This window comes from Coregonus clupeaformis, chromosome 15 (assembly GCF_020615455.1).
Source record: "Coregonus clupeaformis isolate EN_2021a chromosome 15, ASM2061545v1, whole genome shotgun sequence".
Classification (NCBI taxonomy): domain Eukaryota; kingdom Metazoa; phylum Chordata; class Actinopteri; order Salmoniformes; family Salmonidae; genus Coregonus; species Coregonus clupeaformis.
The window spans coordinates 48,256,081-48,278,830 of NC_059206.1; the positions used below are offsets into that span (position 1 = coordinate 48,256,081).

A 22,750-nucleotide genomic window follows, 5' to 3' on the forward strand; every position below is an offset into this window, starting at 1 on the left:
CCCTAGTGTTTCTGCAGCGGACTGCGAATGCTCTGTCCCAGTACTTCTTCATGATAGACGGGGAGGGGGAAGCAGAGAACTGTAAGCTCAGTATCCATCTTAAAGAGAAAATAGGAAAGAGAAACCGCGTCCCAGGTTTATCCCTCAAAAACGGTATCTTTTCCGCGTGAACCGTGCTAGGGAGCCCCAGGAGGGGGCTGTGTCATCGTCTGTAGGATGTCCCGACATGAGGGTAAGTGAAAAATAGACGTCCATAGCGTCGCAGACTGAGCACTGAAGCTTGCTAGCTTGCTAAAATGCCATGTTTTGTATTGCAATGCATTGGACAGGGCTCATGATGGCGGCCACCATGAATTTTCAACCTTTTCTCAACCTCCTGATAACTGGGTGGAACCAGGCAGTTTTTCGTTAACGACAGTCCGAATTGATTAACAGTCATGTTTCAAATAAGTCATACTTCTAGTGAGGGGCCCTTTCTTATTATAGCGAGTTAGCTAATGCTAATTAGCTTGCTAACGCTAGCTAACTAAACTGATGATGGTCCGATGGTTGCTAACTAGTTAGCTAGGAGGACGTTAACTAACTAGCTAGCTAACTAGCATTATTCAACACTGTAGTAGGAGCTAGTTTAAAGTGTCCAGACTTTGGTGAATAGAAGGGTGAATGCGTCGTATATTTTGGTATGGCCACATATTGTTTTCATAGCTAGCTAGTAAACTGGACTCCGTGCTGAAATACTCAGTGCCACCAAGGTTTTGGTCATTGAATGCACTGTCATCAGGGTAGTTTGAGGCCCTCAGTCACAGTGGGCCAAACCTAGCCATGTAGTTAGCTAGCTGCTACCTAGTTTGCTAAACTAGCTAGTTAGCTAACTAGTCCGTCTACCTTCACTCAATTATCTTACGTTAGCTACCTATTCTAATTAAACTAATTAACGTTAGCTAGCTAGCTAGGGTTATCGGCGCAGAAGAGTATACTAGCAAACTAGGTAACTGTAAGCAGAGTGAAGTTAGCTAGCACAAGTCAGCTAAGGTTAGCCAAGTTAACTCTGTTAGAGCACGGATTTCGAAAACAACCAGTTTGATAGCTAGCTAGCCATCTCTGTCTGGCTTGCTACACTAGACACATTTGTTCACTTGTTGAATTGTGCCATTAGGTCTGGATGACTAGCCAGGTCAGGATTTTTTTCCCAATGAAAGTAACGTTGTAGCTAACTAAGACTCATCAGTTTTCACTTTAGACACGTTTGTGGTGAAGTTTGGAGAATAATTCATTTTAGCTGGGCTGCAGCAGAGGCTCTGTGCAAATATTATGAAGGCATGTCATGAAGTCGGTGAATTGGTGCATTGGCTAGTTATGTCAAAATGACATACAGGTTCCAAATAGGACGTTTTCCAAGGCAGCACACTTTTGTCCCTAGCCTGGTTGCGCTCTCTGTTAAGCTATTACATTCCACTCGTGCCCACTCTTGTCATTAGCCAAAGAGACTGGCCTTTCAGAAATCTTCAAATATGAACGTTCTATCATTAATGAGCTCTAGGAGATCAGAGGATTTGATACTGATTTGATAACCCTCACAGCTATCATCCAATCAATGTTTTTGCAAATTAGACTGATAGGAAAACGTTCTAACTTAATTAATACATTTGATTGGAAACATTCAAACATTGGGCATTATGGTGCTGGAAGAACAGAGGATTCCTGTTTATTGCATTTTTACTAATGTGATCACACCACAGAAGCTCTCGCCATTCAAACTTCTCCGCCAGTTCATGTGAATTCCTATTTTATATCCTGCAAAGTGCTTTTTTCCTCAAATAGATATACACTGCTCAAAAAAATAAAGGGAACACTTAAACAACACAATGTAACTCCAAGTCAATCACACTTCTGTGAAATCAAACTGTCCACTTAGGAAGCAACACTGATTGACAATACATTTCACATGCTGTTGTAGGTGGAAATTATAGGCAATTAGCAAGACACCCCCAATAAAGAAGTGGTTCTGCAGGTGGTGACCACAGACCACTTCTCAGTTCCTATGCTTCCTGGCTGATGTTTTGGTCACTTTTGAATGCTGGCGGTGCTTTCACTCTAGTGGTAGCATGAGACAGAGTCTACAACCCACACAAGTGGCTCAGGTAGTGCAGCTCATCCAGGATGGCACATCAATGCGAGCTGTGGCAAGAAGGTTTGCTGTGTCTGTCAGCGTAGTGTCCAGAGCATGGAGGCGCTACCAGGAGACAGGCCAGTACATCAGGAGACGTGGAGGAGGCCGTAGGAGGGCAACAACCCAGCAGCAGGACTGCTATCTCCGCCTTTGTGCAAGGAGGAGCAGGAGGAGCACTGCCAGAGCCCTGCAAAATGACCTCCAGCAGGCCACAAATGTGCGTGTCTGCTCAAATGGTCAGAAACAGACTCCATGAGGGTGGTATGAGGGCCCGACGTCCACAGGTGGGGGTTGTGCTTACAGCCCAACACCGTGCAGGACATTTGGCATTTGCCAGAGAACACCAAGATTGGCAAATTCGCCACTGGTGCCCTGTGCTCTTCACAGATGAAAGCAGGTTCACACTGAGCACATGTGACAGACGTGACAGAGTCTGGAGACGCCGTGGAGAACGTTCTGCTGCCTGCAACATCCTCCAGCATGACCGGTTTGGCGGTGGGTCAGTCATGGTGTGGGGTGGCATTTCTTTTGGGGGGCCGCACAGCCCTCCATGTGCTCGCCAGAGGTAGCCTGACTGCCATTAGGTACCGAGATGAGATCCTCAGACCCCTTGTGAGACCATATGCTGGTGCGGTTGGCCCTGGGTTCCTCCTAATGCAAGACAATGCTAGACCTCATGTGGCTGGAGTGTGTCAGCAGTTCCTGCAAGAGGAAGGCATTGATGCTATGGACTGGCCCGCCCATTCCCCAGACCTGAATCCAATTGAGCACATCTGGGACATCATGTCTCGCTCCATCCACCAACGCCACGTTGCACCACAGACTGTCCAGGAGTTGGCGGATGCTTTAGTCCAGGTCTGGGAGGAGATCCCTCAGGAGACCATCCACCACCTCATCAGGAGCATGCCCAGGCGTTGTAGGGAGGTCATACAGGCACGTGGAGGCCACACACACTACTGAGCCTCATTTTGACTTGTTTTAAGGACATTACATCAAAGTTGGATCAGCCTGTAGTGTGATTTTCCACTTTAATTTTGAGGGTGACTCCAAATCCAGACCTCCATGGGTTGATACATTTGATTTCCATTGATAATTTTTGTGATTTTGTTGTCAGCACATTCAACTATGTAAAGAAAAAAGTATTTATAAGATTATTTCATTCATTCAGATCTAGGGTGTGTTATTTTAGTGTTCCCTTAATTTTTTTGAGCAGTGTATATTTTTAATTGCTCAATAAGTGACCAAACTATATTGTAGGGCGGGGAATTGCCAGGGACCTCACAATACGATATTATCACAATACTTCCATGGTCCAAACATAGTTCTCACCCATATGTCTGCAGCAGAGAGAGGAGAACTATGAGAGAAGGAGTTTTGATCAGTCATGGAAATAAGTGATGAAAACAAATTGGCTCCCTATTTAAAAAGATGGAGAACAAGCTATGAGAGAAAAATACTGGAGTTTTTGTGCAGGTACAGCTAACTAGTGCAAAAATAATATTGCGATATTGTCAAAACAATACAATAAATTGTCAAATCATATCCCAATATGGGCTCCCGAGTGGCGCAGCAGTCTAAGGCACTGCATCTCAGTGCTTGAGGCGTCACTACAGACCCCCTGGTTCGATTCCAGGCTGTATCACAACCGGCCGTGATTGGGAGACCCATAGGGCGGCGCACAATTGGCCCAGCGTCGTCCGGGTTTGGCCGGTGTAGGCCGTCATTGTAAATAAGAATTTGTTCTTAACTGACTTGCCTAGTTAAATAAAGGTAAAATAAATAAATATGTCACTATTGATTTCCCCCTTAGTGTTTTAACTACTTTGTCTATTTGTTTCATATCTGCACTCATAATATCCGTCAGAAATATAAAATTCCCAGTTTACGCTTCAAAACCAACTTTATGAGGTTTTAAAAATAGGTTATATTTGACTCAAAATTCCATAACATACAGTAAGGCATTGTTGGCAGAATAGATGGATGCAGTTCAATGCATGATTAATATTTAAGCGATAATTCCAGAGAAGCCGGTGTTTGAATGATATATTGGCACAGGTGTTGTTAGGCCCAAGATGAAGTCGAAAACACCGGCTTCGAGGGCATTATCACATTTATACAATGGGTTACCAACATATTCAAATAATGATTGACATATTTTCATTCAAAACGTTATTTTGATGGATTTATTCATACTATTTCATCCTTCCACGAGATATAGGGTTGCTACCCAAGCCGGCTGGTCGTTCGTTCTATCGGTTTGGTTGCCAGTCGTTAAGTATTTTTGTTCTGTATCTATGGACCCAACCCAGTCGTTCGTTCTAAATGTTCTATTGCCATACCGGCTGGCAACGTTCTTATCCCTTGCTTGCTAGCTAGCCAACTACGGCCAACTTACAGTCACGTCAAACAGTGCAGCCATAATAACAGCAAAGTAGCTGTATTTGCATTTGTTTAAGCTGTTTTGTAGTGACATTTATTTGGATACATCCATAACAATGAGCTAATGATGCTTGATTTCACCTGGCATAGAAAATGTGCGCTCTAGTCAGGACACTGTTGTTCAGAGGAGCTATCCAACAACACAGCTAACACAATCACTTCAAACTGAAGCTGGAAAGACTGCAAACTAGCTGCATTTAGTTTCATTTTACCTGTTTTCTATTGATTTTTTTGTTGTATATATCCATAAAGATTATACTGATTCATGATTTCGACTGGCTGAGAAAAGCTGCCTGCCTGTCTTTCTCGTCCCGACTCCCGACCCCTACACATGAATTGCTATGGTATTGAAACAATGTTGCAAATGTCAGAGACCGACAGCAAGGTTTATACAAATCTACACTATTGAAAACCAATTGCTAGTCTAAAAGAAATGGGGGTATAATGTCTAGAAATATAGAATTTTCACAAGTGCCTTACTATACGTCATTCCCAAACATTCTATGAATTTATGAAATTGTCCACATGTAAGTGCTTGCTTGTCAGAAATTCCTGGGGGTGAATATGAACAGATTTGAATAAGATTTCATGTTGCTAAAATGCTGTCAGTTCCACTTTGGTATTTTGGTATTTTATTCGGATCCCCATTAGCTGTTGCAAAAGCAGCAGCTACTCTTCCTGGGGTCCACACAAAACATGAAACATGACATAATACAGAACATTTAATAGACAAGAACAGCTCAAGGACAGAACTACATACATTTTAAAAAAAGGCACACGTAGCCTACATATCAATACATACACACAAACTATCTAGGTCAAATAGGGGAGAGGCGTTGTGCCATGAGGTGTTGCTTTATCTGTATTTTGAAATCTGTTTTGCTGTTTATTTGAGCAATATGAGATGGAACGGAGTTCCATGCAATGATGGCTCTATATAAACTCAGCAAAAAAAGAAACGTCCCTTATTCAGGACCCTGTCTTTCAAAGATAATTTGTAAAAATCAAAATAACTTCACAGATCTTCATTGTAAAGGGTTTAAACACTTTCCCATGCTTGTTCAATGAACCATAAACAATTAATGAACATGCACCTGTGGAACGGTCGTTAAGACACTAACAGCTTACAGACGGTAGGCAATTAAGGTCACAGTTATGAAAACTTAGGACACTAAAGAGGCCTTTCTACTGACTCTGAAAAACACCAAAAGAAAGATGCCCAGGGTCCTTGCTCATCTGCGTGAACGTGCCTTAGGCATGCTGCTAGGAGGCATGAGGACTACAGATGTGGCCAGGGCAATAAATTGCAATGTCCGTACTGTGAGACGCCTAAGACAGCGCTAAAGGGAGACAGGACGAACAGCTGATCGTCCTCGCAGTGGCAGATCACGTACATTTGCACAGGATCGGTACATCCGAACATCACACCTGTGGGACAGGTACAGGATGGCAACAACAACTGCCGAGTTACACCAGGAACGCACAATCCCTCCATCAGTGCTCAGACTGTCCGCAATAGGCAGAGAGAGGCTGGACTGAGGGCTTGTGGTCCTGTTGTAAGGCAGGTCCTCACCAGACATCACCGGCAACAACGTTGCCTATGGGCACAAACCCACCGTCGCTGGACCAGACAGGACTGGCAAAAAGTTTTTCAATTCCTCATCAATCCATGGAGCCTTAACAGTTCTAACAGTCAGTTTCCTAACAGGTGCATGTTTATCAATAATTGGAAGAAGCAATTTCATAAATTCATCAAGTGCAGCATCTGGATGCTCCTTATTAATCACATCAGACCAACACATATTTTTTACATCATCCACATATGAGTCACAGTAAAATCTTTTGTATGATCTCTTATACACTATTTTAGGCCCAGCTGTTGGAACTTTGGCTTTCCTGGATATAGCCACTATATTGTGATCACTACATCCAATGGGAAGGATACAGCTTTAGAACAAAGTTCTACAGTATTAGTAAAAATGTGATCGATACATTTGGATGATCTTGTTCCTGTAGTGTTTGTAAACACCCTGGTAGGTTGATTAATAACCTGAACCAGAACACAGGCACTGGTTACAGTAAGAAGCTTCCTCTTGAGCGGACAGCTTGATGAAAACCAGTCAATATTCAGGTCCACAAGAAAGTAGACCTCTCTGTTTACACAATCAAGCATTTCACACATATTATTTAGATACTGACTGTTCACACTTGGTGGCCTATAGCAACACCCCAAAAGAAAAGGCTTTAGATGCGGCAAGTGAACCTGCAACCACACCACTTTAATAACACTTGATATAAGATCTTCTCTAAGCATTACAGGGATATGGCTCTGAATAGATACAGCAACACCTCCCCCATAAGCATTTGTGTCTCTTCTATAGATGTTATATTCTTGTATTGTTACTGCTGTATCATCAAATGAATTATCTACGTGAGTCTCAGAAATGGCTAATGTATGAATGTTATCTGATGTTAGCAAGTTATTGATTTCATGAACCTTATTTCTAAGGCTACATATTATGGGCTATTTTCAGCCCTTTCCTGGGTAGCTTATCAGAGAGAGAAATAATACTGAAAAGAGCAAACAAAGCAAGAGAAAAAAAGATACATTCAGCAGTCCATTAATCAATTGGTGTGTGTGTGTGCTGCGGGGTTGATGCTACGAACCTGTAGGCTTGGCGCTCTCATCCCTTCCAGGCTTCTGGGAGGGAGGGTGGACAGTGAGCCTGTCATAGTGGATGTAAGCAATGTCCCCACGCGCTCTGGCAGCTTTCATGGCTGGGATAAGTTCTTTCCTCTTCTGGCGCACAGCTTCAGGATGGTCCTCGTTGAGAAAGATATACGTTCCTCTGAAGTTCTTGGCTCTTTCCAGAACAGCTACCTTGTCCTTGAACCTCAGTAACTTGACCACTATCGGCCTGGGCCTGTCACCTGGGCCGGTGGTGGTTTTTCCAGTCCTGTGGGCGCGCTCCACCTCAATCTTCCTGTGGTCCGTCTTCAATTTCTCAGTGATCATTTCCCTCACTTTGTCCTCAGACTCCGTCCAGGTCTCATGTGGAGATTCTGCAATTCCGTCCACAACCATGTTGTTACACCTTGATTTATCCGTCATTGCTATCATGGATTCACAGACAGAACTGATGTCCTCTCTCAATTTTATTTTTTATTTCATCTTTATTTAACCAGGTAAGCCAGTTGAGAACAAGTTCTCATTTACAACTGCGACCTGGCCAAGATAAAGCAAAGCAGTGCGATTAAAAACAACAGCACAGTTACATATGGGGTAAACAAAACAAAGTCAAAAATACAACAGAAAATATATATACAGTGTGTGCGAATGTAGTAAGTTAAGGAGGTAAGGCAATAAATAGGCCATAGTGCAAAATAGTTACAATTTCGTATTAACACTGGAATGATAGATGTGCAAAAGATGATGTGCAAATAGAGATACTGGGGTGCAAATTAGCAAAATAAATAACAATATGGGGATGAGGTAGTTGGGTGGGCTAATTTCAGAATGGCTGTGTACAGGTGCAGTGATCGGTAAGCTGCTCTGACAACTGACGCTTAATGACTTACAGATTGCTGTAATCTTGCTGTTCTCCTGTTTCAACTCATCGAGCTGACCCTGGGAGAACTGCAAACTGTTCTTTAGGTCCTGGACCTCTCTGGTCAGGTCGTCCATTATTTTATTAGTCAAATCCACCAGTATTTGGACAAAGCACTTGAAGCTATTTTATTGTTGTTGTAAACTGCTTGTAGAACTCTTTTTGTTAGTTTAAAATATCCTTCACGTGTGATAGACAACACTATCCTCGACAACGGTACTCCTGCCAGCTTTGGTCTTTGTCATGGTAGCTAGCAACGTAGGTTACGCTGTTACTCCTCGCAGTTCCAGACAGGGCAGGTCACAGGGAAGATTGAAAACAACAAACAGCAGGGATCTAGACAGCCACAAACCCGGGACAATCCACGGTCCCAGCCACAATGGCTAACCGCGTCGCGGGCTGCGTTCAAGCCCTCAAGAAAACCCTGCTAGCTTGATATGCTGCTAGCTAGCAGCTAGGCTAGCTGCAATGCCAAATAGCTCCTCAGACCGGTCCTTGGTTGGCAGAATCACTGGACAGAGGCTAGCAATCCCAGCAACTGATGCCCACTGTGTCGCGGGATCCAAACTAAAAAGTTAGCTAGCTACTAAGAACTTACCAATACACTTTCAAAACAACAAATCCGAGCTCTTCCTCGTTCCGCGTTCAACAGGAAGTGACGTAGTGATAGGAGACTCGATAATTATTCAACTGGACTGGAACCTGTCAACCACCCCATTTACTCTGTTAAACCTACTCTTTGAAATATCAAAGCTAAGCAGGGCTGGGCTCAGTTAAAAAGAGAGGAGGGACAAATAATATAACTGAAATGAGCATAACAACATTTTCTAATGTATGCAAGTCATGATAATCAGCATATGTGCGAGGAATGACAACGGGTGCCAGTTTTACATTACATTGCTCATTAATGAAACTGAAGCAAACGTAGCTCAATTTTAATCTTGTAGGCTAATATTTTCCGTATCATTATTTCTCTCATTATGGAGTCCTCTAGCCACTTTGAACAACATGGTCTTGCATTGACACTGCCTTCTCACAAGGGAATGACTGCAGCAGGTCGAAACGGTATTCACCCAGTCGGTATTAGATAGAACGTTGCGACCCTGCCCACCTGTGGGGAAATCAACCTGTTGTTACCCCATTGGCTCACAGCAAAAACTTTTTAAAATGCAATTTTTCTTGTTATCTATTTGTTTTAGTCAATTACAAAACTACATTTAAGAAAAGTACATGTCTAAAGATTACTTTTAAACATTGCCTGCTCCCTAGCGTTCTCACTACTTAGAAAAACGTAATATTGTAATATCTCTCATTCCCCTTTTCATGACGATGCTGGCAGCCACTTGAGTGAGTGAATGCTAGCTAGCTACCGACCGGAACATTAAGCTAGACCAACAACACAAACGGACTATACAGCAACAAGTAGTAAGTGGAGTTACAAACGGACTGTACTAAATAATTTAAATGTCTTACCTGTGATGATATGTTTGCCACACACATAGCTACATGTAGCCTACTTGGACACCGCGTCCCCACATTTCCCACACCGAATAGTCTGAAGCCACAGGGCTCTTCTCGCAGGCTCTATTTCCCTACATGGGAGTATTGCGAACCGTAGCTCGGGATTTTTGACTTGGCTACATGTGCATTGAACAACACAGCAGCTTTTAGGCATGTTTAGTTATTTATGTATAACAAAAAATCGCAGAAGTTGCCTCTTATAATGGGGGTCATTAGGAAAGAATGTTGTTTTCCCCCAATTTGTGGGCGTGGTCGAGGGGAATTCCTTATTACGTGAATATGACTGAGACTGTTGGTTTGTTCTTTTTTTAGAATTCAAATTCTATATTGCACCAAATTTGCGCGCTCCCCATGTCCCATAACGTTGTCATGGAAAATATTAATGTTTCCATCTACCAATCATCAACTGTGCCGTAAATCTGGCTGCATATTGAACATTGAGATTGTCCAAAGGCAGGAGTGGCAGGGAGTGGAATGTTCGCTTAAAAGACTGGTACACAAATTACCTTTTATCCAGAGTCCAGACGGGCATTGCATAGGGGCAATTCCACAGTAGGAGTGACACTGAGACTCTGATTTTTCACAAAAACCAATGATTGCAAAGTTTAAAAAAACATAACTCTATACACAAGGACTACTTTTAACAATTTCCAGTGAAAATTGTACAAAAACTTGAACAGTGCAGATGCAAAGTTTGGTAACAGACTGACGGCACACACAGCACAGATACCAGGGGTGTGACAGACACCAGGGGTGTAATCATTAGTCATTCCAAACAGTTGCAAAACATTTGAACTATAACAAGATTTTCTATTGGACAAATTCAGGTAGGTCCCTCCCCGTTTCCTTTGCTTCAATTTTTAAGAAACATTTTGCAACAGAATTGGGGAAATGAATGCACCCCTGGGGCCTCATTTATAAATGTTGCGTACGCACAAAATAAATATAATAACAACATGCAATAATTTGCTGTTAGTGAGAAGAGCGCAAATCTATTATCTTTACATTCATTCTAAAATAATTTAATCTATTTCCTATTTATTTATTTATTTATTTTCCATGCTCATTTCAGAATAAATTCCTCACCTTTTCTGACTGTGATGGTTTAAACTCGTGAAATAGCCTATCGGCCTACAACAAGTTTAGGATAGGCTACCATTCGTCCCATCTCTCATTTAATTGGACCCACTTCACAGCAGTAAATAGATAAGCTACCGGTATTTAAAGTATTTTGCTCTATGCGATCCGAAGCACAGTTTAACGGTAAAACAGAAGGTTCACCTTTTCCATTGACGTTTGTAGGCTACGTCTGAATACTGTTCTGTCAAATTTCTTGAGTAGCCTAGACAATATTTAATTTTTAAACATAATTCATATAGTATAACCATTGCACCTTTTCTAGCCATAAAACAAATTAGCATGCGCATCTCTCATTTAATTGGGCCTATTAGATAGACTATTATAATTTCACGTTTTTGCTCTATGCATCTGAAAGGGAGTGCAGTTTATAACATACAGTATTTAACAGGTGAACAGAGTATAGGCCTACTATAGTTTTCATTATTTATTTTTTAGAGTAGACAATGTTTCAGAATTCGCGGGCAGTGCAACATATTTAGGTTCAGGAGAAAGTAAATGCAAAACATTATTGAATTCAAATGATATGTTTACAGGTTCACAGCAATTTGCAAGTTTTTGTGTTTCAGAAATGGTCAGATATAGCAAATGTCACTGCAAAAAAATATTAATCTATTAATTAACACCTCCAAAGACATTTAATCAAGTTCGCTATTGATATTTCCTTTAGATATACCGTATTGGCCTAATTCCAATACTTCCAAAGTATACAGCAAAAAGGGGGGTTATAATGCTCGTTCAAGCGTGCACAGTTTTATGACAGGTCTGATTTTATAATGGAAAACATGCATATGTAGTCTCTGCAGGAATAGCGCACGCAGATATTTAGTATAAAATGTGTGCAACGGTTATAAATGAGGCCCCTGGCCTCTGAAAGCCACTGGAGTAGTGTAGCAAGGGGTGTAATCATTTAGTACCATATTCCATCAGTGCTTGATTGTCATCAAAGGATGGGAAGTCACCTGCTGTTGTCGTCATCATCAAAGAGCAAGGGCATATTCTCAATTTGAAAATTTGGAGAATCCAGACAATTGAATGACCGATCCGTACAGAAGATCTGTTCTCATAAATGTTAAATGTTGACTGTATGTGAGCAATGAACAGCAGCATAGCCTAACTTTTTCCTTTTTCAGTTCCTGCACTTTGTATCAGTTTTGTCAGTTGCCTAAGGAGTGATAGGCCTATGTGATAAATGCCTTGGCTTTAATACAGTGGTGAAATTGTCTGATTTAAAAGCAACAGTAACAAAGTGAAGGTGGTGGTTATAGCAGTTTCGATAACGCCTGTCTGAAGGAGGAAGTTATAATAATAATATAATATGCCATTTAGCAGACGCTTTTATCCAAAGCGACTTATCAGTACAGTTAGCACAGCAATACACCACATGATATGATGACAAAGGGCACAAAGGGGCAGGTTGAGGACAGTGTGGTGTTTTATTTAAAATGATTTTATTTTCACTTTGTCTACGCGCTCTGTTTATGTTCTCCAGATCATCTCTTTTGTCTGTTCTTCTGCTCTATAGGCCTGGTTAGTTTATTGCATTGTCATATAAAGGTCTGTAGCCCAGGCAACAAATGGAAAAGAATACGTACAAATGCATAAGAGCCGACAAGATGGGGCACTATTATTCAGTGCCAGCCAGGTACACACACACTGGCATTCCTTAATGACTTGCTACTGACTTACGGTGGGTTTTTCAAAATTCCTCTTGGTTGGCATTTGTGGATTAATGTCAGTGCCAAATACATGCTGATGAGTGTCAAGCAGCCTAGGATCAGACTGTACTTTCTCTCTCTCTGGTCGTAGGCCTACTCCACTAGACCACACTATCGGGCATGCAATTAGCCTATATGTTGACGTTCAATCTTCACCCTTGTTTTACAGGTGTGAGCTGTGACGCATGTTTAAAAGGGAACTTCAGAGGGCGCCGGTACAAGTGTTTAATTTGCTACGACTACGACCTGTGTGCGTCGTGCTACGAGAGCGGAGCCACCACAACGAGACACACGACAGAACACGCCATGCAGTGTATATTAACCAGGGTAGACTTTGGTAAGGATTAAACATTTTACATTATAACAGGAGTTTTTCCTGACCACGTGGTCCAAGCAGGGCTTGGAGTTCTTCCTGGTCAGGTGGTCAGGAAAAACACTTCGCTCTAATTGGTATTCATTTGATTTCAGTGTATTTTATATAAAACGTTTAGTGTTATGGTTATGATAACAGTGATTCTAAAGATGGATTGTTTTCTTTGCAGACCTGTATTACGGCGGTGAGGCGTTCTCAGTAGAGCAGCCCCAGAGCTTTTCCTGTCCTTACTGTGGTAAAATGGGCTACACAGAGACATCCCTACAGGAGCATGTCACCTCAGAGCATGCAGAGACCTCTACAGAGGTGGTGAGTGGACACATCATCCTAGTGTTTCATCTAGCTTTACTAAGATGGGAAGACCGGTCCCCCAGTCTAGCTCTGTTGCCCTTTTGCTTAAAAAAATGTGTCCTCCATTGGTTTCAATAGAATGTTTTGGTGTTTACTGTAGCTCAATTGGTAGAGCATGGCGCTTGTAACGCCAGGGTAGTGGGTTTGATCCCCGGGACCACCCATACGTAAAAATGTATGCACACATGACTGTAAGTCGCTTTGGATAAAAGCATCTGCTAAATGGCATATTATATTACATCCTCTATAAAACTCTATGGGAAAGATTGTATCCAATGACATCTCATACATCCAGCTTAGATTCCAGGGCTTGTGGACGCATTAACACAATTCTCAAATGATTATTTTACAACTGACGCTTGCCAATAACTTAAAATAACTTGAGTGGTCAGTGGAATATATCCAGAGGGTGCTTACGGCTTGCTTCATTTCAGATCTGTCCAATATGTGCTGCGTTGCCGGGCGGGGACCCCAATCATGTGACCGACGACTTTGCTGCTCATCTCACACTTGAACACAGAGCACCTAGAGATTTAATATCTTTTTAATGCAGCTCTACTCTGTCTGTGTGTGTGTACGCTCTGCTTGTGTGTCTGCATCTGTTTGTTTTTGTGTGTGTGTGCTTCTGCGTGTGTGTGTGTGTGTGTGTGTGTGTACACCTTTGTGGCTGGGTCTGTGTGTATTATTTATGATTATTCCAAGTACTTGCGAACCCTTTGAACTCTGCTCCTTAACCTGCCTTGTTTACGATGAGTCCAGCGGCGTCCGGCATGTGCGTCGGATGTTCCACCCCGGTCGCGGGCTGGGCGGTCCCAGGGCACGCAGGACCAACATGCACTTTACTAGCAGCTCCACCGGGGGGCTCTCCTCCTCACAGAGCTCCTCGTACTCACCCAGTAACAGGGAAGCCATGGACCCCATAGCAGGTGAGCAGTGCACCTGGTCTGACCAGTCTCTGTCTGTATAGTTAACTACAAGCAGAGATGGATAGAGAATCTGGTTGTCTGGTCTTTACCCTCTGATCTGTGTTCACTCCTGCTGGATTTTATTCACCAGTCTGTACTGGAGTCACTTGAATATTCACTTCAGTGGTTCTTTTATCTTTCCATGAGACATAACGGCTATGGCTTTGATCTCGTATGAAGTATAACCTGCAGTCATAGTGACATGCCTCTTTTCTGTGACAATCTTACTGTATCACATTCACCTGTCTCTACTGGAGCCTAGTTTTGAACTATTAATCTCACTAGAAGAAACTCAAACACTCTTCTTCATCTCTCTCTCGTCTCTCCTCCCACAGAGCTGTTGTCTCAGCTGTCGGGCGTGCGGCGCTCGGCGGGCGGCCAGCTCAACTCGTCAGGCCCGTCCGCATCTCAGCTGCAGCAGTTACAGATGCAGTTGCAGCTGGAGCGCCAGCAGGCCCAGGCGGCCCGGCAACAGCTGGAGACAGCCAGGAACACCACGCGACGCTCCAACCCCGGCGGCAACATCAGCGCCACCATCCCCCCGCCCAGCGCCGTCGCCAACTCGGCCGGCGTGGCCGAGAGCAACCCCATGGCCTCCCACAGCTCCCAGTTCCTGCTCACACGGTGAGTTGGTCGATCTCTCTGAGGTGTACATGTGAACAAAGCCTTTTATTTACTTCACTATATTCGAAATTGAAGGCTCTGCGCACACAGACACACACACACTGTTTGCTGTTACTGCTATCAGGCCCCAATTGTTGAATGCCCCGAATGGCAGGATCTGCTCTGTCCCCCCCCTTGCATGGTATCTCCCACAGTCTCTCCCTCTTGTTCTCTCCCCACGAATAGACTCACAGGTCTCCCCTCCTCCTACCTTTTTCGATACTACAACATGAAAAACAGTTTGGTACTAGAATTTTGTTCGTTTCGGTTCTTCTATCAAATGTCTCACGTTTGGAAGTCAACTAAATATATTGAACTTATTAGAACATTTATACATTTTCACAAGAGTTTATCATAAGACATGGACAGAATGCATCAGTGATTCGTATTCCCTGCAACCTTCTAAAGAAGCAACGGCATGGGAATGCCCGTCTGTGTGTGGTGCGCATCTACCACTTTGTGTAGCCATTAGCGTTACCTAATAAATCAGACTGTAATACCAAATCTTGGTATAAAGCCTGCAACAAAGCACAGCAAAAACTTGGAAAGTGTCCTTACAAGCCAGAATGTTGCAAACCTATAATGAGGAATATGTTTGGAACATCAAATCGCAATAAAACCGCAATACATATAGAATCGTGAAAATCGCAATACATACCTAAGTATCGTGATAATATCGTAGCGTGAGGTCCCTGCCAATTCCCAGCCCTATTAAACACCTGCAAGACTTCGGTTTGTATGCATGCATCGGATGTATAGTGCATTCGGAAAGTATTCAGACCCCTTGACATCAATCTAAACACAATACTATAACGACAAATCGAAAACAGGTTTTTAGACATTTTTGCAAATATATAAAAAATTGAAATACCTTAATTACATAAGTATTCAGACCCTTTGCTATGAGACTTGAAATTGAGCTCAGGTGCATCCTGTTTCCATTGATCATCCTTGAGATGTTTCTACAACTTCATTGGAGTCTACCTGTGGTAAATTAAATTGATTGGACATGATTTGGAAAGGCACACAACTGTCTATATAAGGTCCCACCATTGACAGCGCATGTCAGAGCAAAAACCAAGCCATGATGTCGAAGGAATTGTCCGTAGAGCGCCGAGACAGGTTTGCGTCGAGGCATAGATCTGGGGAAGGGTACCAAAACATTTGTACAGCATTGAAGGTCCCCAAGAACACAGTGGCCTCCATCATTCTTAAATGGAAGAAGTTTGGAACCACCCAGACTTTTCCTAGATCTGGCCGCCCGGCCAAACTGAGCAATCGGGGGAGAAGGGCCTTGGTCAGGGAGGTGACCAAGAACCCAATAGCCACTCTGAGAGCGCTCCAGAGTTCCTCTGTGGAGATGGTAGAACCTTCCAGAAGGACAACCATCTCTGCAGCACTCCACCAATCAGGCCTTTATGGTAGAGGGGCCAGACGGAAGCCACTCCTCAGTAAAAGGCACATGACAGCCCGCTTGGAGTTTGCCAAAAGGCACCTAAAGACTCTCAGATCATGAGAAACAAGATTCTTTGGTCTGATGAAACCAAGATTGAACCCTTTGGCCTGAATGCCAAGCGTCACTTCTGGAGGAAACCTGGCACCATCCCTATGGTGAAGCATGATGGTGGCAGCATCATGCTGTGGGGATGTTTTTCAGCAGCAGGGACTGGGAGACTAGTCAGGATCTAGGGAAAGATGAACGGAGCAAAGTACAGAGAGATCCTTGATGAAAACCTGTTCCAAAGCGCTCAGGACCTCAGACTGGGGGCGAAGGTTCACCTTCCAACAGGACAATGACCCTACGCACACAGCCAATGCAACGCAGGAGTGGCTTCCGGACAAGTCTCTGAATGTCCTTGAGTGGCCCAGCCAGAGCTCGGACTTGAACCCGATCTAACATCTCTGGAGAGACCTGAAAATAGCTGTGCAGCGACGCCCCCCTCCAACCTGACAGAGCTTGAGAGGATCTGCAGAGAAGAATGGGAGAAACTCCCCAGATACAGGTGTGCCAAGCTTGTAGCGTCATACCCAAAAAGACTCGAGGCTGTAATTGCTGCCAAAGGTGCTTCAACAAAGTACTAGTAAAAGGTCTGAATACTTATGTAAATGTGATATTTTTTTATTTTAAAGTCAGTTTAATAATACTTTCCTGTGGATATTTTGTCTCCAATGTTGACCCACTGAAGGACCAACACCACGGACAATCTGCGGAGTAAATTCAAATATAATTTTATTCAACATTCGTGACAGACGACACGTTTTTCGGGTTTTTTCTATGTAAATGAGTGTGCACAATTGGGACTACCCAGTGGCCATTTGTTTTGCAAACTCCATCATAGGGTCAAACAGTAACTTATTTTCTCACTGGCCAAAAATCGAATGGCCAGAACAGAATTTCTAATGGCCTGGACATGGTGTAATTTTTGATGCAGGGCCTATAGCGCGTGTCAAACTCATTCCACGGAGGGCTGTGTGTATGCGGGTTTTCGCTCCACCCTTGCACTTGATTGATGAATTAAGGTCACTAATTAGTAAGGAGCTCCCCTCACCTGGTTGTCTAGGTCTTAATTGAAAGGAAAGAATGAGTTTGACACCCCTGGCCTATAGGTTGGCATGCTTTTCGCTATAATTTATTTATTATTATTAATAGGCTATATTTGGTTATTATATGTATTAAAAAGCTGTGTAATATAATTTAGAAATGCAAGTCATTACTCTATTCTTCAGAATTGCATTATATTAATTATTCATTTTTGTTTCTGAAGTATGCCATTTTGAGAGAAATTCTACAACTTAAAATAGGACGCTGCCTCTTTAAAGGGTCAGACACACCGAGAATTCTTAATATCAATAGGTACTTAGCACCTCTGCCCAGTGTCGGCAGTTAATGTTTTGTTGTTCACACAGCTGTTTAACCACAGATTAAATAAATACTCCAGACCACAAGGTGTCAGTAGCTTGTTTGGTATTGTGCCAGCAGTAGATAACTGTTAGCTAGCTAACTAGCAAGCTGCACAAATGTTGTTGCTAGTTAGCTAGAATTTGTAGTAAGCCCTTGTTGATACTAGCCAGATGGCCACAACTATACTGAACAAAAATATAAATGCAACATGTAAAGTGTTGGTCCCATTTTTCATGAGCTGAAATAAAAGATCCCAGAAAATTTCCATATGCACAAAAAGCTTATTTCTCTCAAATGTTGTGCACAAATTTGTTTAAATGTCTGTTAGTGATCATTTCTCATTTGCCAGGTGTGGCATATTAAACAGCATGATATCATTACACAGGTGCACCTTGTGCTGTGCAGTTTTGTCATACAACACAATGCCACAGATGTCTCAAGTTTAGAGGGAACTTGCAATTGGCTTGCTGACTGCAGGAATGTCCACCAATTAATGTAATGTTAAATTCTCTACTATAAGCTGCCTCCAATGTTATTTTAGAGAATTTGGCAGTACATCCAACTGGCCTCACAACCGCAGACCATGTGTAACCCCGCCAGCCCAGGACCTCCACGTCCGGCTTATTCACCTGCGGGATCGTCTGGGGAAGGGGGGTGCTCAGGAGTATTTCTGTCTGTAATAAAGCCCTTTTGTGGGGGAAACTAATTCTGATTGGCTGGGCCTGGCTCCCCAGTTGGGTGGACCAGGTTCCCAAGTGGGTGGGCCTATGCCCACCCATGGCTGCGCCCCTGCCCAGTCATGTGAAATTAGGGCCTAATTTATTTATTTCAATTGACTGAATTCCTTCTATGAACTGTAACTCAGTAAAATCTTTGACATTGTAGCGTGTTCGTGTTTATTTTTGTTAAACGTAGATAACTAGCGTAGCTAGCTAGCACCATTATAATTAAATCACAATGAATTCATTTTTTTATGAAGCAGCCAAGAGTCAGTGGAGAAGCGAGCTAGCTATGTTGTGCTACTGCATATGGCGACGCTAACCGTTAAGCTAACGTTAGCTAGCAAGCGAACTGGCAGTTAAAACAATTCTGATGAAAAGGGGGTGAGTTACACCAGTAAAATTGCCCTCTTTTTCCATTTTTCTTGTCACTCCTGTCGGCTCCCCCACGTGGAGGTTCATGCTCTCTGATTAGCTCAAAGTCAAGTTGTCGGCCACTACCGATCATTGCGATTCTTTAAGTAATGCAGGGCATACACTATACGACTTTTAACAATTTAAAAACTTGGACGAGCTCACATTTCCTGATTTTCCTTGTCCTAAATGTTTCATTCCGTCCATCCTCAACCCCAGGACGTGGGTGCTCACATTACACAATGATTCCCTAGTTGATCCTGCCCTGCATTTCTCGGTAGTCGTAGGAAAAAAATGCAGACATGCAAACAGTGAGTTGCTTTATTACTGTGCACATTATTATTTGCAGAAACGTCAACAAATTTACGGAGGACAGAATATGGACTTCATTTCATATATCATTATTATTTCATATTATCTTTTTGGTTTTTGTCAGTAGTCCGCAGATGTACTATTGATGGAGTTCGTTTTGCATGGCCCGGTGCCCCGGGTGCGTGGAGATTTCACTTAAGGACCAATGGAATGATCTAAAATGAGCAAACTCCGTCCATCCGGGGCACCGGACCATGTAAAACTAACTTGCCCATTGAAAAGGCAGCAGCGTTCTCTCCACAGCTCCACCAATCGGTCTTCCATCACCTTGGTCCACATGGTACGTGTTGTTGCTTTCCTCAAAATGTCTTAGATTTTTCCCAGACCTAAAAAGCATTGTTGTGGACTTCGAACATCCAATTTTGTTGTTTTTCTATAAAAAAAAGTTTGGAAAAATCTGTTGTTCTCCCCGCTTTCTTTTTTGTCGTGGGATCGAGTATTGTGATGCTAACCCTGGTATCGAAGTCTAAATTCTGCTATCATGACAACACTACTGCATTTCCACTTCCTCCATGTAGTCCCTGCCTCTGCTCTGTGTTAACCAGTTCCCCTCCTCTTTGTCCTGCTACAGGTTAAACGAGCCCAAGATGTCGGAGGCGGAGCGGCAGGTGCTGGAGGGCGAGCGCGCTGACCGCAGCCTGTTTGTCCAGGAGCTGCTGCTGAGCACGCTGATGCGCGAGGAGAGCTCTTCCTCGGATGAGGAAGAGCGCCGAGATTTCGCCAGCTTTGGGGCCATGGGCTGCGTGGATATCATGCCTTTAGACGTGGCCCTGGAGAATCTCAACCTCAAGGAGAGCGGCACAGGCGGTTACGGCAGCAGCTCGAAGAGCTCTAAGGAGCCTCCACCGCCTCCTCTTTGATGATATCCCAGCACCACACAGACTTTGTCCTCTGTGCTGCCACTGCCAGTGATGGGCGGGCAGGGCAGCAGGCTGTTTTTTGGTTTGTTTTTTGGTGATTGTAATTTCAGGTCTGTCACCTTTGTTACGTTGTGTACAACCATAAAAAAGGAGAGTGGGAGCGATTGGGGAAAGTGCAAGTGGATGAGTGCGCAGCGCTGAGCGAGTGATTGAGAGAAAATAAATATATATAAATATATATAAAAAGTTGATAATCACATAATTTTTCTTTAGCAGGTCAGCATTAGGTAGTCGTGGCAGACCTCTGCTTCCTGTTCTCATGCAAAAGGCTCCTTATAAATACTCCACATTCAAAAACTGAAGAGGAATCAGACACCCTCTGATGAAGCTGCTGTGTGTATTTGACATAACTAATAAAGTGCTTGAATGGTTTACCATAACTACTGCATGAGGTTCTTTGCAGCGTGCATGACTTTTAATGACCTTACAGTCATTAAAAAGCAAAAAAATAAATATCCCAAAGCTTTTTCTCTTCAACCATTTTAAAGGGTTACATGATCGAGTTTTTCCGAAAAATTGAATATCCCAAAAAACTGACATGCTGAAAAGTTTAGGAACTTTTACAACTTTTTTTATTTTTAATAGAAAAAAGCAACATATTGGTATCTGCTGTAGCTTTAAAAAAAAAAAAAAAAATGCAATGTGTTTGTCTCTCAGCTCCGGTTTGTCCTTCCCTCTCTGTGACATCATCGTCTGAATATAACAACAACTTGCTACACTAATGTCTAAACTCGAGGTCTGCATTTACTTAGCAGATGATAAAATAATACAGTACTAGGAGCAGAAAAACAAGATCTTGCCTCTGACATTTTTCCTATATGTTGATGTTTTAGTGATAAGCTGTGTGTAACCACCAGATGTAGTTTCTAATTGATGCACCTGTACAGAAGAACTAGTCTTTACCATTCTCATTGATCGCACTCAACTCTACTCCTCTTCTCCATCTCTCTGCTTCTGTAGGGCCAGACTCCCTCCCTATGTTAATTTGTATTACTTTCTTTGTTGAGGAAGGGGAGCTCGGGACTCCACATTGCAGACATTGTTTTTTGTTCGACTTATAAAAAAGAAAAGATACGTTCAGATTTCTTTTCAGCTAAGGATAGCACCTTCTATTTATTATTTTTGTTTTTGTTTATCTGATTCTTTTAAGCCTTGTAATGAATCATGCCACCTCCATGCCTGTACTCTTATACTCTATGTAAAATACAATGAGATGTATATTGAATTTGTGCGTTAACTTTCATAATGGTTCTAGGACATGGGCAGACTTTTTTTTTTTTTTTATGTAAATTTAGAATACTACAATAAAACGCGCACAGCTTTTGATTAAACAAAGCACCTCCCTCTTGATCTTTGTGATGGTGTGTTATTCGGCTACTGTATAGGGCTTTTCACACTGCTGAGCCGAACCAAGCTGTACTTTTTGCACATCCACCATAGTTGTTGGAAAGGACAATGTGAAAAGAAAAATAACAAACCCTTACCCAGTACAGTTTGGTTATGGTCTGCACAGAACTCTGAAAATGGTATATGTGTCGCCATGTTCAAGGCTTTAAGGAGATATTTTATCTAACTGGTGTGTACCAAACAGGGCTATACATGTGTGCTACAAAAACAAGGCTCAATAAAATACTCTTGTGCAGCACCAACTTCCCTGGACCTAAAGACCACTGGCTCCGGACACCACTGGACCCTGTGCACTTTAAAGGGATACTTTGGGATTTTGACAGAGGCCCTTTATCCACACTGAACAAAAATATAAAAGCAACATGCAACAATTTCAAAGATTTTACTGAGTTATAGTTCATATAAGGAAATAATCTATGTGACATGGGGCCGTGCACTATCATGCTGAAACATGAGGTTATGGTGGTATGGAACATTTCTGTGATCTTTTATTTCAGCTCATGAAACATGGGACCAACACTTTACATGTTGCGTTTATATTTTTGTTCAGTGTACATCCCCAAAGACTCATGAACTTGTAGATACAGTGAGGGAAAAAAGTATTTGATCCCCTGCTGATTTTGTACGTTTGCCCACTGACAAAGAAATTATCAGTCTATAATTTTAATGGTAGGTTTATTTGAACAGTGAGAGACAGAATAACAACAACAAAATCCAGAAAAACGCATGTCAAAAATGTTATAAATTGATTTGCATTTTAATGAGGGAAATAAGTATTTGACCCCCTCTCAATCAGAAAGATTAGGAGCACACTCTTAAAGGGAGTGCTCCAAACTCAGTTTGTTACCTGTATAAAAGACACTTGTCCACAGAAGCAATCAATCAGATTCCAAACTCTCCACCATGTCCAAGACCAAAGAGCTCTCCAAGGATGTCAGGGACAATATTGTAGACCTACACAAGGCTGGAATGGGCTACAAGACCATCGCCAAGCAGCTTGGTGAGAAGGTGACAACAGTTGGTGCAATTATTCGCAAATGGAAGAAACACAAAATAACTGTCAATCTCCCT

At 42.6% G+C, this 22,750-nt stretch overlaps 1 protein-coding gene across 1 annotated transcript; it reads left to right on the forward strand.

The window, feature by feature from the left end:
* Positions 1 to 21,620, forward strand: LOC121582806 (E3 ubiquitin-protein ligase KCMF1). The gene is made up of 7 exons (XM_041898913.2): positions 1 to 232; positions 12,763 to 12,930; positions 13,136 to 13,275; positions 13,752 to 13,853; positions 14,066 to 14,243; positions 14,618 to 14,906; positions 19,924 to 21,620. Exons 1-7 carry the CDS (start codon positions 217 to 219, stop codon positions 20,210 to 20,212), a joined length of 1,182 nt encoding a protein of 393 aa, XP_041754847.1. The 5' UTR covers positions 1 to 216; the 3' UTR covers positions 20,213 to 21,620.
* Positions 21,621 to 22,750: the final 1,130 nt, after the last annotated feature.